General features: G+C 46.5%; 1 protein-coding gene across 2 annotated transcripts in view; it reads right to left on the reverse strand.

Moving 5' to 3' along the window:
• Positions 1-3,901: 3,901 nt before the first annotated feature.
• XPO6 (exportin 6) overlaps positions 3,902-16,489 on the reverse strand; it is a 49,952-nt gene continuing 37,364 nt past the window's right edge. The window contains exons 16-25 of one of the 2 annotated variants that reach the window (XM_018561786.1): positions 14,949-15,095; positions 13,578-13,764; positions 11,790-11,945; positions 11,357-11,471; positions 10,133-10,304; positions 8,552-8,713; positions 7,478-7,576; positions 6,886-7,116; positions 6,069-6,187; positions 3,902-3,921 (exon numbers count right to left, since the gene is read on the reverse strand). In XM_018561786.1, the coding sequence (XP_018417288.1) occupies positions 6,086-6,187; positions 6,886-7,116; positions 7,478-7,576; positions 8,552-8,713; positions 10,133-10,304; positions 11,357-11,471; positions 11,790-11,945; positions 13,578-13,764; positions 14,949-15,095 (1,371 nt within the window). In that variant the 3' untranslated portion in view covers positions 3,902-3,921; positions 6,069-6,085. Of the gene's footprint in view, positions 3,922-5,961; positions 6,188-6,885; positions 7,117-7,477; positions 7,577-8,551; positions 8,714-10,132; positions 10,305-11,356; positions 11,472-11,789; positions 11,946-13,577; positions 13,765-14,948; positions 15,096-16,489 lie in introns of those variants that run through there. The other variant, XM_018561779.1, reaches the window with a different exon arrangement.

Genomic DNA, 16,489 nt, shown 5'->3' on the forward strand with positions numbered 1-16,489 from the left:
GGGGTTTGGTGGAGGGGAAACTCCATATTAAGATGGAATACAGTGACATCATTGACCTTATAATGCTAAATGCCAATGTTTGGTAAATTACATTTACCTAAAATGGCTATGTGGCCATATACGGTAAATGACATCAGCACAAGCATACCGCCCCTTTGTTTACATGCAGCTGCTGGGCAGGAAATGCCCAGCCTGCAGCTGATTGGATGAAAGTGCCCATGGCATTCCCTTGTTAAGAGGAGGTTGGGTTTGGTCTGCAGGTCCTTGTGATTTTTATCGGCTGTTCGCTAATGACCGTCAGCCAGCATTACATTTTCCTTTGATATAATTAGCATCATGTTCCTCCCTGAAACAGGAAGCTACGTAGACAGAGGCATGTGACTCCTAATGAGCACCGGGGTGCATGAAAAGCAGTGCCGGGCAAACGGGACCATTGACACTATAGAAGAAAGATCATCAAACCACATGGCTCTGTTTATGTCAGGACCTTCTGGGTGGAGGGCTCTCCCATATTCCAGTCTGTCAGCTCATCAATCATTGTGTTAGCAGTATAACTTTTATTTTGTACTCTGGGGAAGAGGGGCAATATTTCACATCAAAATACTCAGGGCCATATTTAAGATTGATTGGACCCTGGGAACATTTTCTCAACTCGTCCTGCCCCCTACCCATCCTGTCCACGGCCTGCAATTTCACAAAGCACATTAGGAGAAGACGTCAGAGGGAGACGACATGAGATCACGTAGTCATACAACATGGCAGGGACTGAGCAACACTATGCAATACCAATCGCGCTGTGTGTGTGTGTCCTTTGCAGGCTCAAGGGGTAGCTGGTTTGGGCCCCACAACAATGACTGAGCCCAGGGCAATTGCCTCTTTTGCCCCACGTTAAAGATGGCCCTGAAAATACTAAAAAAGGTGACAACCCTGCTCCTCCTTAGATACAGTGCAGCAAGTGAATATCGTCACCGTAGGACAGAAAGTTAGTTACTGGCGGTATAAAAGGGGTTGGGGGAGGGTCAACGAATGCAGCCACCCCATCTAAGAACATGTAAGCTGCATTAGTTGTCATTCAGGCCTTTTTTCCCCCCTCGTTTTTTTGCCTGGTGATCCTGCCAATAGCACTCTTTCTGTCCATGCATGACCACGCTAACTCGCTGCACGGTAAGGAGGAGCAGTGTTGTCACCCTAGAAAGGAAGTATGTATATTAGGTGGGAACAACGCTAACTGTAACAGTGCAGCAGAAGCAGCAAGCACAGGATGTGATCAGCATCAGGTATTGCTTCCTGTGTTCACATACAGCTATAAAGATTGTGCACACTAATGTTAATTGTGTAGCCCATCCCATTGATTCTGCTCTGTACTACAATAGTGAACATGTCGGAAAGTTGGTAGAGGGTTATACAAGTCTATGGCGAAACACTGAAATATTTTCATAGCTGACCTGTTCTGCCGGTATGTGCAGACCGGTGCTGAGCAGGATTCATTCATGTTGTTTGCATTCCCGTGTCAGACTGGATGATGAGGACATTCCAAAGCACATTCTGGTCCAGAGGTAACACTTCACCAAACTCCTTATACATCCAACCCCGCACCACCACTTTTCCTTATAAAGAGACCCTGTCATCAGACCATTTTAATGAAAATCTCGCCATAAGATATAGGAGTGCACATTCCTAGTTCTTTGCTGTGAGATTAACCAACATACTCATACCGGTAGTTACATAGTATTTGAGGTTGAATAAAGACACAGGTCCATCAAGTTCAACCTTTGTGCGATTGTGGGCGTGTATACAAGTTCCTGGGTGGTCTAGTTTTTAAGAGTACCTGTACCCCTGTATGTTATGGTCTCTGAGGACGGTATCTAAATTACATAGTATTTGAGGTTGAATAAAGACACAGGTCCATCAAGTTCAACCCATTGCATTGTATGCATGTTACTCTGGATGTGTATGCTTGTGTACGAGTCCCCTCGTGTTCTTGTTCTTAACAGAACCTGTACCTCTGAATGTGTCGGTCTCTGAGGAAATCGCCCAAGTGTTTTTTGAAAGATTCAATACTGACAGCTGAAATCACTTTCTGCGGCAGTGAGTTCCAAACCCTAACCGCCCGAACTGTGAAGAAGCCCCTTTGACCCTTGTGCTGAAATCTTTTCTCCACCAGTTTTAGGTGGTGGCCTCTAGTCTTTGTTATGGAGTTCGCTGTAAATGTTTGTTGCTGATGTTGCCATCACCATTGGAACATCTTGTACATCAAAATCATGTCCCCCCTTTAATCTCCTTACTTCCAGCCTGAACATGTTTACATTTAGTAACCTTGTCTCATAACTTTGGTCCTCCATCTCCTTAATTAGTTTGGTTGCCCTCTGGACTCTTCCCAGCTCAAGGACATCTTTTCTGTGTACTGGTGACCAAAACTGGACCGCATACTCCAGATGAGGTCGAACTAGTGATCTGAATCCCCTACACCCCTTGTGGTTAAATATTTTCTCCAGCAATTTTCGGTGGTGGCCTCTAGTCCTTGTGAGGTAGTTTACAGTAAAAAGTTAATTGCTGATGTTGCATCTCCACTAAACATTTTGTACATCAAAATCATGTAAATTTTGTTTCCCTCACGTGTGCCCCCTAATGTGCGCACAAGCAGGAGACACACTGACACTTGTAAGTAGCCGGTAACGGCCGTTACATATACAAGCCTCTCGGCATGACGTTCGGAGGGAGATCGGCATTGTTCCACTTGCTGATCTCCGAATGTGGAAGTGACGTGCATTACATCACATCCACATTCAGCAGTCGTTTCTGTAGCTGGAGAGAAGCTGATGAAGCAGATCTCTGCTTTATCAGCTTCTTTGGGGGTCCCTAGGTGATATTAGGGGGCTTAGAGACCCCTAATGTCTCCATAAAGAGGACCTGTCAGTGTGCCTGTGCTATCACATAGGGGGATAACAATCACCCTATGTGATAGCAATAAGTGTAAAAAAAAAAAAAAAAAAAAGTTAAGCAATATATAAAAAAAAAAAATGTAATCCCTTCATATATGCACAAACGCAAATATGCGTTGGTTGCTCCAACGCGTGAAAATGACAATTGCACTGCACATGTTACATTTCACTGCGAATGTTGGACTGCAAGCAATAAGTCTAGAGCCAGCAATCACTGATAACACTAAACTGAGTGGTAAAACGTTTAGGGCCTGTTCACATGATATCATGCCCTGATCGGGTGCGGATCTGCAGGCGCGGTGCTACTGATTGTGCGTTTTGGCCGCGTTTTTGATGCTTTCCAGGTTTAAAAAAAAATTATAATTTTTTTTTGCTGGAGTGGGGCTGTATGTTAGCTGTGCTTTTCACCCGTTTTGGGTATTACAGTTTTTTGCCGTTTCGCGGGCGCACGCAACTTTAAGGCTTGACGTGTTTGGTGTCTAATTTACCCGACGTCAAGCAACCTTGACAAGGCAGTGCGGCTTTCACATATTCTGCAGAAGACGCGTATCTAAAACCTTTGTTTTTAACCTTAGACAAGTTTTTTTGCATGCTGGCTGGTGAGTGTGCTGGGAAACGTTTTGCTGTTGTACTGTATAAAGCCCTTCCATGTGCACCTTGCTTGAAAACTGGTTATGAGTTGAGGAGTGCGTTTGCCTTTTGTTTTGCTTGACTGATTTGGTGCAGTGACACACTGGGAGTCTCATCTGCCGTTGTGATGTGCCTTAAAAGGGTTTCTAAACCCTCCGTTTATTTTGCATATATCTACTGCTAGCAAGCAGTAGATATATGCAAAAGTAAAAGAAAATAAAAGAAATTTCGCTTTAAAAGCGGTTTCAACTTACTGCTGTCTTTGCCACGCGCTCCTGTCCGAAAATCCGAAACTGCTCGGGCGGCCGTAAAGTAGTTCAGATTTTCGGGCGGGAGACGAGGAGAGACGCAAGGTAAGTCTATGGACGCGTGCACCCGCATGCAGACACCGTGGGACAGGAAGTGCCAGCAAGGACAGAGGAGTCAGCGCTGGATCGGAGACCCGCAGCAGCGCTGGAGAGGAGGCTGAAAAAAACAGGAAAGAAGGTAGAAGATCGGATTAAGTGACATCATTTAAGGTAAGTGTTATACCTAACATTGGGGGGAGGGGACATTTTTTTAACTTTAATGTCACTTTAAGCAGGTTGGGCTGCCTCCTGGCGAACCTGCACCCAATTTTATCTTTTGCTGCATGTGCTCCAAGATGGAGACTCTCACAGGTTAGAGTTAGGACAGCACTATATAGAGGGGCCTTGACGAGGCGGTGCGACTTTCACATTCCGCAGTGTATCTAAGACCCCTGTTTTTAACCTTAGCGGTTACAGGTTTTTTTTGCATGCTGGCTGATGTGTGCTGGCGTGACCCCGTCTTTCATATTTTACCAAAAAACGGGTTAGTAATAAAGATTTCATAACTTAAATATAGGAGAAAGTGTTTTTTTTTTTTCCATTTTTCCTTAATATAGTAAAAAAATTAAAACCTCAGCGGTGATTAAATACCACAAAATGAAAGCTCTACGTGTCCTCAAAAAAATGATACAAAATCCATTTCCGTGCAGCGTTGTATGACGGAATAAATGTCAAAGTACCGCAGCGCTGATTAGTGAAAAATGGCCTGGCCAGGGAGAGGGTGTGTAACCCCGGTGAGCAATGGGTTAATCAGTGGCGGAAAGCTGATGTGCCAAAGCAACACGGAGGGGCCGCTATGGTTCCCAGGGCCCTGGGGGGCCCAGCCAGGACACCCCCCTGATGCTTTGTGGGCCGCTATGGCATCTCAGGCTGCAGGCTGTGAGGAGGCACACGCCGCTGTTCAGATCACTGACATCCTGTCAGTGATGTGTGCAGCGGCACGTTCATCCTCACAGCTGCTGCTGAGTCAGTGACAGCCAGCAGCTCTGGGGGAGGAGGCTCGGCAGTAAAGGAGGAGGCAGGGGCCCGGTGATGGAGAAGGTGGGGCCCAGCGAATGAGGAGAGCTTTCGGGGCTGACAGGTGAGAGGGTTTGACCGGCACACACCTGAGACCCTGCAGAGCCCACGATAGTGTGTCTATGGTGGGCTCTGCAGGGTCACACTCAGGTGGGTTGTTTGGGATATCAGGTGGGCGTAACTAGAAATCACACATCATACAAAATTTTGCTATGGGGCCCTGTTATTTCTAGTTACGCGCCTGGGGTTAAATGGTAAATTTTTATGTGAATTCAGGAGGATAATATATCTTTCTGGAGTTCACTGCTGTCCTGTAAATCAGTGGTTCTCAACCTTTCGAGGGCCGGCACCCCTTGGTAACATTTGCCAAGTTGTGGTGACCCCCAACGGTAAAATTTAGGGACGACGCGGCTGTTGCAGGTCCCCCTCTGCTGATTGGCAGCAGCAAAGGGCGGGTGCAATAGCTAGTTTGCTATTGGCTATTGCAAACTGCAATAGCCACTTTTTTTTCTTTTTTCTGACTGATGGCCTGCGGCCCCGATGTCAGGGAAAAAGAAAAACAGAGAAGAAAGGTTTACTCTGTTCGAGCAGAGTAAACCTTTACGGGAGAAAGTGTTTTTTTTCTCCCGGGCGGCTGGGAGCCGCTAGGTGACCCCTGGCAAATAGTCATTCGACCCCCAACGGGGTCGCGACCCATAGGTTGAGAACCGCTGCTGTAAATGAAGCCGAAGATCTAAACAAGGCATTTGTTTATTTGCCAGAAGCAATGTTACAATTTCACAATGGAATGATAACAAAAAAAGACACAAGAAAAAAAAAAAATCTATATAAAAAAATACATAATAAAGTGTGTGTACTCCAACTGACTTGTGCAGATAAGTGGCCTACATGTTATTTTAGAATCCAGAAGTCAGTCTGTCGAGGGCGACCGGCCCGACGCATTCTCTGTAGCAGGGAATGATATTGAAGGTTTGTGAAACTGAACATTATAATAGTTAAAATACAGGGACTTTCCCCGAACACAGGAGCTAAAAACCATTCGAGGTTTAAAAACAATACGAGCGGATGAGTGGAGTAGCGGGTTCACATCTGTAGCGGTTAAGACCATCAATGCAGACAGACAGGCGCAGGAAGGGGGGCTCGTGTCTGTCACAGCTTCACAGTTCCCGGGGGCAGGCTGTCGTTGCACAGTCTGTAATATCGCAAGTCATTGACCAGGCGATGGACGCTCTGAGTAAACGATGGCAGGTCCTGTGTGGGGAGATAAAAAGACGTTCAAGTCAAGGGTTACATCCTGGTTGCCTTAAAGGGACCCTGTCGCTGGAAGGAACTGGGGAAAGCTGCTGCAGGTATGACGGGCAGGTACCTACACATGCCTTCAGCAGCCTCATGAATCTACTTCTCATGGGTTGTTCCGACAGGCAAAAGATCCGACACAAAGCTTGCTGCTAAACCCCCAACACACACACGCTCTTATTGGCCCATCACATGTCATATGTGACCACACACACCGCTCCTTCCCTTGCTGTGATTTTATCCAGCACTTTATTAAATCAGAGTTGCCCCACTCAATATGGCCGCAAGCAGCGGCCATATTTATTGGTGTAGTATGCGTGTAGGGAAATGCCACGGGTGGCACACGTGTAGTACAGCCTTCTCGGCCAAACCTCTTATTTCTAACTAAACCAGAACTATACTGCTCCACACACACAGCGCTCCTTCCCTTGCTGGGACTATACTACTATACTGACACACACACACACGGCTCCTTCCCTTGCTGGGACTATACTACTATACTGACACACACACACACACACACACACACACACACACACACACACACACACCTCCTTCCCTTGCCGGGAGTTTACTGTTTTTACCCGTCATCACGCATGCTCCAATCTGAAAGCCGATTAAACAGTGTGCACAATGGTCACGTGGGATCTTACCCTTTCCATCTTGAAGTTTCGGGATAGGACATTCTTCTGGTTGCTGTCCAGGCCCTGGCAGCCAGCTAAAAACTCCGGTAAGAAGGCGGAGAAGAAAGTGCTGAAGTCCACAGATGCCATGTTATAGACAGCTATGCCAATCTCCTCCTGCAGGAGGTCATGAGACTTGTGGATGAGAACCTGGAGCAGAACACTGACAAACTGTGGCAGCATCATGGCCCGGAACAGCTTCTGCAAAGACAATAGACAGTGTAAGATGACAAAGGGCTACGGCTGCTTCATCAGTAGGGGCTGCATGGAGTGGCTAGGCAGTTCTGGTGAAAATTAGAATGGATATCGAATGCATTAGTGTCAAGCTTGAGGGGATTATTTTCCTTTAAAAAGGGAAACTTTAATAAAGTCAGCCATCTAAAAACACACCCTTACAATTTGACTTAAAGTACAACTACGGCCTTCTGTGAAATATGTGCTGCGACACCTTATTTTCTCTTAGTCCCCCTGCAAAGTCCCACAAACACCTGTTGATCCTGCTAGTGAAGTTCATCTAATGCAGTTCCCTGTGATGGTGTGGCAACAATGCTGCCCTGCTCACCTTGTGGTACAGTTTGTGTTTGCTGTTTAGGGTCTCCAGATAGTTGAGATTTTGTTTGAAAAGATGTATATCAGGCTGCAGGAAAGACTGTCCGAAGGCCTAAATAAAGAAGAACAATTATACTTTAATCACAGGTCATCTCATGTTGTAGATTTGCTGCCTTAACACTGCCGTCCATTTATCTAGAACAACAACTATCAGCAGGCCAGGTATATACTATTGCAAGGAAGACAAGCCGGTGGGGGCCACAGCTACTGATTTTACAGTGCAAGCCCAGAGAGTTCTTTCATCCCCACAGCTCCGTTCAAGCACTGGGGGCCAAAAGAAAATATCAGGTACGTCCGGAGCATGTGACAGCGCTGAGCCAATCGGCTATGACTCCAGCAATTAGTAGCTTACACTGAACTTTCCTTTGCTCCCAGTGGCTGAATGGGGCAGCAGGAGAGCAAAAGAAGGCATGTAGTTGTTGCTGGGGAGGGTTAAGTTAAAGAGAACCTGTGCTTTATCCATGCAGGGCTAAACAAGTTCCCGTTAAGGATAGTGCAGAAGGAGCAGCTAGGTCAGGGCTGGGCAACTCTGGCCCTCCAGCTGTGCTTTAACTACAAATCCCAACATGCATCTGTGAGTCATGCCTGTAACTGTCAGTCTTGCAATGCCTCGTGAGACTTGTAGTTCCAGAAAACCTGGAGTTGCCCACCCCCGAGCTAGGTTCTGATCCAACTGGAAAAACCAAAAGCAAATATCTTTATTTTTAAGTCTTTCTGGACTGGATAGGTCAGAAGAGAAACCGGTCTTCAAATATGTGACCTCCTAGAACAAAGGTCAGAAGCACAGCCCTAAGGGGAGGAGGGGAGGTCTCAGACCCTCAAAGGTCTGCTGTGCCCCCAGGAAACAAAGAAATAACCTTATGCTCACAGTGCCATGTCCTGCCATGAGGCTAGCCCTGGACAAAGAGGATCCATCACTTTTATTGTGCCAATATTTTCTGGTTTGCAGACAACAGTCATTGCCACTAGTTCTTGTCTGAAGCAGCTCACCATCTTATGTAATGAATGATTCTAGCACTGCACTCACCTGCATCACTGCAATAAACTGAGCCTGATTCTCCATTGGCTCATCAGCGCCATCCCGATGCACGCTGGCCAGGACGGAGGAGCGATAGAAATACCTCCAGTTGTGGTGTAAAAGCTGAAATAATAGTTCGAACAGTTCGGCCTTCACATCTGGGGAGGGGCGCTGAGGGAGGAACCGGAAAATGTGTCTTACGTGAGACAAATACACAGCAATGCCACATAATGTTCCTGTGTTTTGTTTTGCGGCCTGAGAAGCAGATATATTTCTATGTGATGCACCAAATATGGCCACCTGGTTTAGGTTCATGCCACCACAAACTAGAGGACTTGCGAGTGTGACCTGGCTAAAAAAAAAAAAAAACTTAAGATTCCCTCTCTTCATACTTAATACAACTTTCATTAAGCAGATCTATAGTGTAATACCCTCTGCCCATCCTGACCCAAAATGCCCACAGATCGTAAAAGAAAAGCTTAAAAGGAGAACTATGAGGCGAGTGCTTTTCACGTGACAGGGGAGGGGATGGATTCCCCGCTACGCCAGCGCTGACTGGCGGAACGGACGGGGGAGGGGGCGGGTACAGCTGGCTCTGCCTCTAGATAGGCAGAGCCAGCTGTCACTCACGCAGCTGGGCGGATCTCGACATCGATGTCGGGATCCGCTCCGGCGTCTCAGTATACCGCGAGGTTAGGGTGACGGGAGGATGCTAGTTTGTGTCCTCCCGTTACCCTAAGGAGAACTATGGGGAAAACCCCTCACCCCATAGTTCTCCTTTAAAGGACTTCCCTTAACCTCCATGGTAGTATGATTTTTTTCGTGTCATTTTTCGTTGTATTTTTTTTCCAATATCCCGCCGGTTCTGCCCCCCTGCGACGCGTACACTTGCAGGGGGCGGAACACGGAAGACGGATGCCGGCATCGGCCAGAGAACACAGCGCGGCTCGAGGGACGAGGTAAGTAAATGCTATGCGGCATTCCCGAGTGTAGCTCGGGGTTACCGCTTATGGTAAGGAAAAGTAACCCCGAGCTACACTCGGGAATACCGCCAGGGAGGTGAATTGAAGAAGCCAGGATCCCCGTGTTGGTTATGTGACCAAATGCAGAAAGCTGAAGGAAAAGATCAATGTTTTTGTCAACTGGCGGGCTCTAGCCTAATTATTATATGAGGGGAAGTGGTGGGCACTTAGCACAAATACCTTTTCTGTGCCCTTTTCCTTGCCCTTGAATCCTCCACTTGGGAATGGCTAGTTTATGATTCCCCTGCCACAGTAATCTATTTTTCAACGTGTCCACACTCCAAGACACTGGTCATGTGATCAAAACAAATAAAACTTAAAGGACTGATGTTCAGGAGGAGCCAGCTAATTAGCCCAAACCCTGATCCTCCCATGAGATCACCTGAACAAAGCGATGTTTTGTACATCATTAGTCTGCACACTTTTGAGAACTCTCAGCTAAACCACATAAAAGCTCATCAGGGTTTGGTCAGCAACTGAACCGAGGTAACCATAGAAGCAGAACAATGGAGAAATTCTGACAAAATGAGAGATGTGGAAAGAAAAACGATACATGAGACACACATACCTCAGCGATAATGGGGTACAGCTGCTCCATGCACAGGGACAGTATATTGGGCAGGAAAGGCTTGAACGCCTGGCCGGGTTCCTGCACTACAACCTGAAGGATCTTTAGAAACTTCTCCACCACATGGCACCCTGCGCTGCCCTCCTGCAGGATACTTTCTGCCAACTGCTGCCTGCCAGGAGGAGAGATAATGGGCGACAGTCATTAATGCAGTCCAACAAATCCCAAATTGTATACAGAGTTAAAATCGGTGACGTGAAGAACCAACTCCACACATCACAGCTGCTGTTCACTGGAGTACAAGGCCATCAGAGGGCGGAAAGGAAGCAGATCCTGGAAAATGTATGGGGGGGGGGGAACCTCTCCGTACACAAACAAAAGACTTCAGTTCCTAATGCAGAACAAATATGTAGATGAGGAGTTCTTACTCTTAGATCTTTCTGATTTGTGACTTAAAGTCCAATAACTCTGTATTATAACCAGGCAAATAACATTTTAAAGAGACAATGTCACTAATCATTCAGGACAAGTGACCGCGTCTGTGCAAAGGCCCCTTAACTATTGATGCCCAACTCTCGATCGTTCCATCACCATGTCTTCCTCTACCTTAGTTGGTGCAAAACATCCAGAGCTTCTGGGTAGGGGGGAAACATGTGACCTCCTTCTACGTGACAGTGCTCAGATCTAGCGGCCAATTCCTAGACCCGAGCAATGCCACGTCAGTGGGGATGAAATCAACTCTTCCTCTAGGCTCCAACATCAGTTGTCACTGGGTAATTTGGTTATGGCAGCGACAAAAGGAGTGGAGGTGAAAAGGTCAGCATTACCAAGTTGAGAGGGGGGCTTCTCCTTGGGGAGCCACTAAGTTTCTCTTTAAATGGTAGCCTTCACATTTCTCTCCCTACATATTACCAGACCATTCCATGAACATTGCATCAAACATTCCAATGTAAAGTAATACCCAGGTATCCGACATGTTTCTGGCTACTCCAAAAGAGTCACATGGCCTTTGCCGACCCCAAGCCCCAATCCATAGACCCCGACAAGGCCCACGGGACCTGATCATGAGTATATTTGTAATTTTGTACAGAATGTGAAACAAGAAGGGACTTCCTTAAACCTTACAGGACAGCCGTGTAAAAAGAGCTCTTGGGTAAATGCGATTCTCCTTTAAAGCAGGGCTCGTCTGGATTGTGCTGGATAAAGACAGAGCGGTGTGATTACCTGGTGAACATGTTGAGGAAGGTTTGTATAATTTGCTCAGTGAATGGCACTCCCATTTGTACTCGAAGTCCTTGGAACAAGGCCAAGAAGAAGCTCAGCATTTCCTCCGTCACATCTATAGAGAGGGAGACAGAGACATGTTAACTGTGACTTTACACCAAATTGTACCTCTTTACACAGAGAACTTTAATGGTATGACAATAAAAGATGCAATGTAGTGCGACAACCAATCATTCTTTAATGTTGAGTGTTCTACAGTAATGATTAGTGTGGGTAACTCTTCTGTCTGACAACACATGCATTGTATGCAGCAGGCTGCAGTACCAGATTCCACCAGCAGGTGACATCACAAGCTATGGTACCCAAATCCAGTGACACATGGGTGCAGATGGAAGAGCACAGACAGTATATGGAAGTAGAGATTGCTACATACCAGACTGGTGGATGTACGCTGGGAAGAGGGTGAGCGAGAGCTGGGCCGCCTCCTGCATGGACTGGTAACAGATTTGCCGGGACTTGGTGCCCTCACTGGAGATATTCTCCACAATATCCCTCAGCACACCCAAAGTCTGACAGATGACACGCTTAGCTAGGAGAAAAAAACAGGACAACATGCATGTGTAAGATCAGGGCAGTAAACACTTACCTGAGGCATCTAGCTATTTTTTTGGTAAACATGGGAGTAAATAATTCTATCACCTATTGCTGTCTGCGATTACCACTGGAGAGAAACTCATCTCACTTCCTGTCCCTGTGACACCAGGGCAAGAAATTAGGGAGCAGTTGTCAATGGGTCAGGAAAACACAGACAATAATATGGATCTGAGAGGTTCACACACTTCCCCCATTTTAGTTGAAAGGAAGGGGAATTCTATCCAATGTGAAGGCCACTAACCTTCCTCCACATCAAAACAAAAACAAATGTTGCAGATGAAGTGAAGCTTTAAACTTCAAATCTAACTTTTCGGGCAAAATCGACAGGAATGTGAAATAATTAACTAATGCCATTAAATACACTTCTTGTTTCCTGCGTGACGTATACACGGAGGGGAATTTATCCAAACGGGAGCAGATAGAATGTGCATGGCAACCAATCAGCTTCTCTCTTCAGTTTGTTCAATATCAAATATTTCTGAAAAGGGGAACTAACCTTTATGAGAATAGTGTGTGCCTGTGATTAGTGCACACGTGACAATTAAATGACGTCAATGGCATACAGGCAGAGAGACCGGTAGAAAGGGCTTCTGGGCGCTGCCACTTTTACATGGTGGGCCAGCGAGTGAACGCCCTGCTGGCTTATTTACAGGGAACCTATACTGAGAAAAAAATATGAAGTCTGCCATTGCGGATGTCTGTCTGAAAAAGCTTTAAAGGAGAACTATGAGGTGAGTGAAAAATCAGTCAGCCTCATAGTTCGAGCTGACGTGTGACAATGAAACTGTCACACATCGGCTCAACAGATGGGGAAGTGAGCGAACGCATACCGTCGCTCGCTCACTTCTCAATCATCTCCCTGCATAGAGCGGTTTCTGTCACTCACGACTCCCTGCAAGGATTGCCCCCCTCCCCCCAGCTGTAGCTCGCGATATACTGAGCTTTGGGTCAGGGGAGGACGCTAGTATATGTCCTCCCGTGACCCTTAAGAGAACTATGGGGAAAAACACTTACCTCATGGTTTTCTTTTAAATACTGAGCCTGAAGACAGCCAGGAGACGAGAAAAGCATGCGGCTAGAGAAGTTATAACCCATAATTAGCATGCTTGCTTTGGATGGATGATTCAGAAAGTGCTGAAGCCTTTGGATGAACCTAACAGCTAGGAAACCAGTATTTTCAAAAGGACAGTATAACAGCGGCTATGCTGAATCAGAACATCTATCCCGAAACAGCATTGTTTCGGCCTGCTGAATCTCATCATTACAGGCCTAGCAGTGAAGCTTTATAAGAGAAACTTCACTGGAGTACAAAGTAGGGAGATCCCAGGAGAAACAATCCCCCTCCAAAAAAAGAAAGGACCTCAGCCATTGTTACATAGAAGGAAGTTACTTGTACTTGAACTGGTCTTGCTGTACATGCCAAGCAACCTTCCTTGTCTTTTATTGTCCTGCACTATACTGGGAGACAATGGTGATAGCTACAAGGTCAGTTCTTTCCTAAATAAAGCCTAATGTACCCTAGTAGAGAGCACAAAGCACATTCTGCAGTATGAATCTGGCTACTCACTGGCTTCCATCTGGCCCTTCCTCTGAGGGGGGGCTGCACCCTTCAGCTCGCGGTAGTCTCTGCTCAGAGAGCTCAGTAGGGTGGTGTGGTGACTGGAGCGCTCTCCCCACTGTTGTTCAGCCTCGGTGACGTTTGGCCACGGGAGAAGGAGGACATTAGACAGAGCACGACAGAGCAGCACCTGGGCCTAAGAATGGGAAACAGGTAAAAGAAATTCCGTTATTCAATTTGGGTCACTTATGCCCAACTCAGTCCAAAGTTTTGGGGGTTTTATTTTTTTTATAAAGTGGGGAAGGTTTGGAAATTTTGGCAGTGTGTTATTACGAGGGATGCACAGATGCTGTTTTTTTCGGTATCGAGTACAAGTACCGATATTTTTTACAAAGACCGATACCAGAAATCCCATTAAGGAAGCCAGGCGGCGTGAAATGACTCGCCACCCGGCTTCCCGATTAGCAGGGAAGCTGGCTCCATGCTTCTCGTCAATAGGTGACGCAAAAGCATAGAGCCGGCTTTCTGGCCAATCAGGAAGCCGGGTGCCGTGAAATGACGAGGCGCCCGGCTTCTTGATCGGCTGGGAAGCCGGCTACATGCTCCCTTGTCACGAGGTGACTGGCCAGCTTCCCAACCAATCAGGAAGCCGGCTCCACTTGTGACGAGGGAGCAAGGAGCAGGCTTCCCGGCCAATCAGGAAGCTGGGCAGCGTGTAATGCCAGGCTGACAGGCTTACCGATACCAGAATTTCAGGTATCAGGCTAGGCATCGGAGCATTTGGGTGAGTACTCGAATACTTGGTATCGGCACAGATACTAGTATTGGTGCATCCCTACTTTATACAATATTGGGACACTAATTATAGCAACAAGGTCAGTTCCTTAACATGCAGCTAAAGAAGGAAAAAAAGCCTTCTGCTGTCCATATGTGCCATCACTTCCTGTCCCAGAAACACCTCATCACTGGCACAGGAAGTGAAAAATCTCAACGGAGACAGACAGCCATTCCCCATGCTAACCTAAAAAATAAAGTATTGTCTGGAGTTGGGCCTTAATATGTCTGAATGTCTCTGCCTACATGTGTCCCCCATTGCATACTCAATTCTCCTAATAACTTTCCCATAGTGCTATGGTGTAAGGGGAGAAGGCATCCAAATGGTTGCTTTGCGCAAGCCAAGCTTCCTGGAACAATTCTACTCTGTAGTGATAAATATGGCAGATGCAGCAAGAGTGTCATAGATGGAGCTGAAAGACTGATCATCAAACAGAGTGCCTTTTACTGTGGGACCTCTTGTGCTAAACGTGTACACATAATTCCCCATACGATGGAAGGAAAGGACTGTTACAGTGCTGAGATTCTACACAAAGGACAGCGCACCTCCTCCGGTAGTCTCTGGGCAGCGTTGTCTGTCACACGGCTGAACACTTTCTGGACGGCGGGAATGTTGATGAGGAACACAGGCCGCACGGTGGTGGCCACAGAGACCAGAAGATGACACGCAGACAGCAGCAACTTCTCTTGTACCTGAGAGAAGAGAGACAGTTCAGTCTAGCATTAGCAGAACATCACTAGAGGAATATAGCCGAGCCATCCACAGCAGACTAATCAGCATTAATAATGAGGGAAATTATCAGGAAAGGAAGCTTTTAGACTATACAGTTTGCAGATTGCAAATGTTCTTCTTTACTTATAACATTTATATGCAATAATCATAATTTGCCTATTTACAGTTTTCAGCAACAGAGTAGAACTCTAGGCATCTTTCCCCATGTCTACAAGGATAATCTTAACTGTTGCTGTTCTTAATAACAGAAGCTCAGATAGTACACACAACTTAAATGAACCAGCGCCATGGGTTTGCCCTGTATGCAATGCTAATTTATTATTCTATATATGAATATATCTGCTTTCTGCATTAACAAACCACCATTCCTCACCCATGAGGTTCCGCCCTTTTCAGTAAGCTTTAACAGTTTAAATACAAATGTCCTAAGCTGCTGAGTGACAGCTGTGCCAGTCACAGTGTACTCATCCACACGTTAACCTTCTAGCTCTGTCATACTAAGAGACAAAACAGCATCAAACAGTCACACTGTGCTAGAGTACACATTTCTGCAACAAAACTGGTGTCCCTGGTTCGTATCCTTGTCAGGACACTATCTGCATGGAGTTTACATGCTTTCCCTGTTTTTGCATGGGTGTCCTCAGATTTCCTCCCAAACCTCCAAAGACATGTTGGAAGGTTAATTGGCTCCTGCATACATACATGTGAGATATGGACCTTAGACTGCAAGCTTCTTGAGGGCACCGATGTGAATGTTCTGTATGTAGAGCGCTGCGTAAATTCTTGGCGCCATATATATATACTAGGGATGCACCAATACTAGTATCGGTGCCGATACCGAGTATTTGGGCGAGTACTCGGCCAAATGCCCCCTAATACCGGAACTTCCGTGCTGCAAGGGAACATGGAGCCAGCTTCCCAGCCAATCAGGAAGCCGGGCGACAGATAATGACCTGCCTCCCGATTGGCTGGGAAGCCGGCTCCATGCTGTTTGGCTGGGAAGCCGGCTTCCCAGCCAATCAGCATCAATCCAACCAAACAGCATGGAGCCAGCTTCCCGGCCAATCAGGAAGCCGGCTCCATGCTAGCGGAAGCACCAGTATCGACTAGTACCGAATATAAAATATTGGTAGTCGTACTTGATACCGAAAAACCTGTATTGGTGCATCCGTAATAAATACCAATAATAAACAAAACAAAACCATTCTCAGAAGAGTAAAGTACACAGTTTACCTTCCAGCCTCTTTCATTAAAACCTGTACTGAAAAGACTGCCTCTGCTGACCTCTCTACTGAAAAATGACAGTTGCCTGGCTGCCAAGCTGGTCCTCAGACTTCATTCAGTCACGGATTAG

Source organism: Nanorana parkeri, unplaced genomic scaffold, assembly GCF_000935625.1.
Source record: "Nanorana parkeri isolate BGI_ZX_2015 unplaced genomic scaffold, ASM93562v1 scaffold19, whole genome shotgun sequence".
Classification (NCBI taxonomy): domain Eukaryota; kingdom Metazoa; phylum Chordata; class Amphibia; order Anura; family Dicroglossidae; genus Nanorana; species Nanorana parkeri.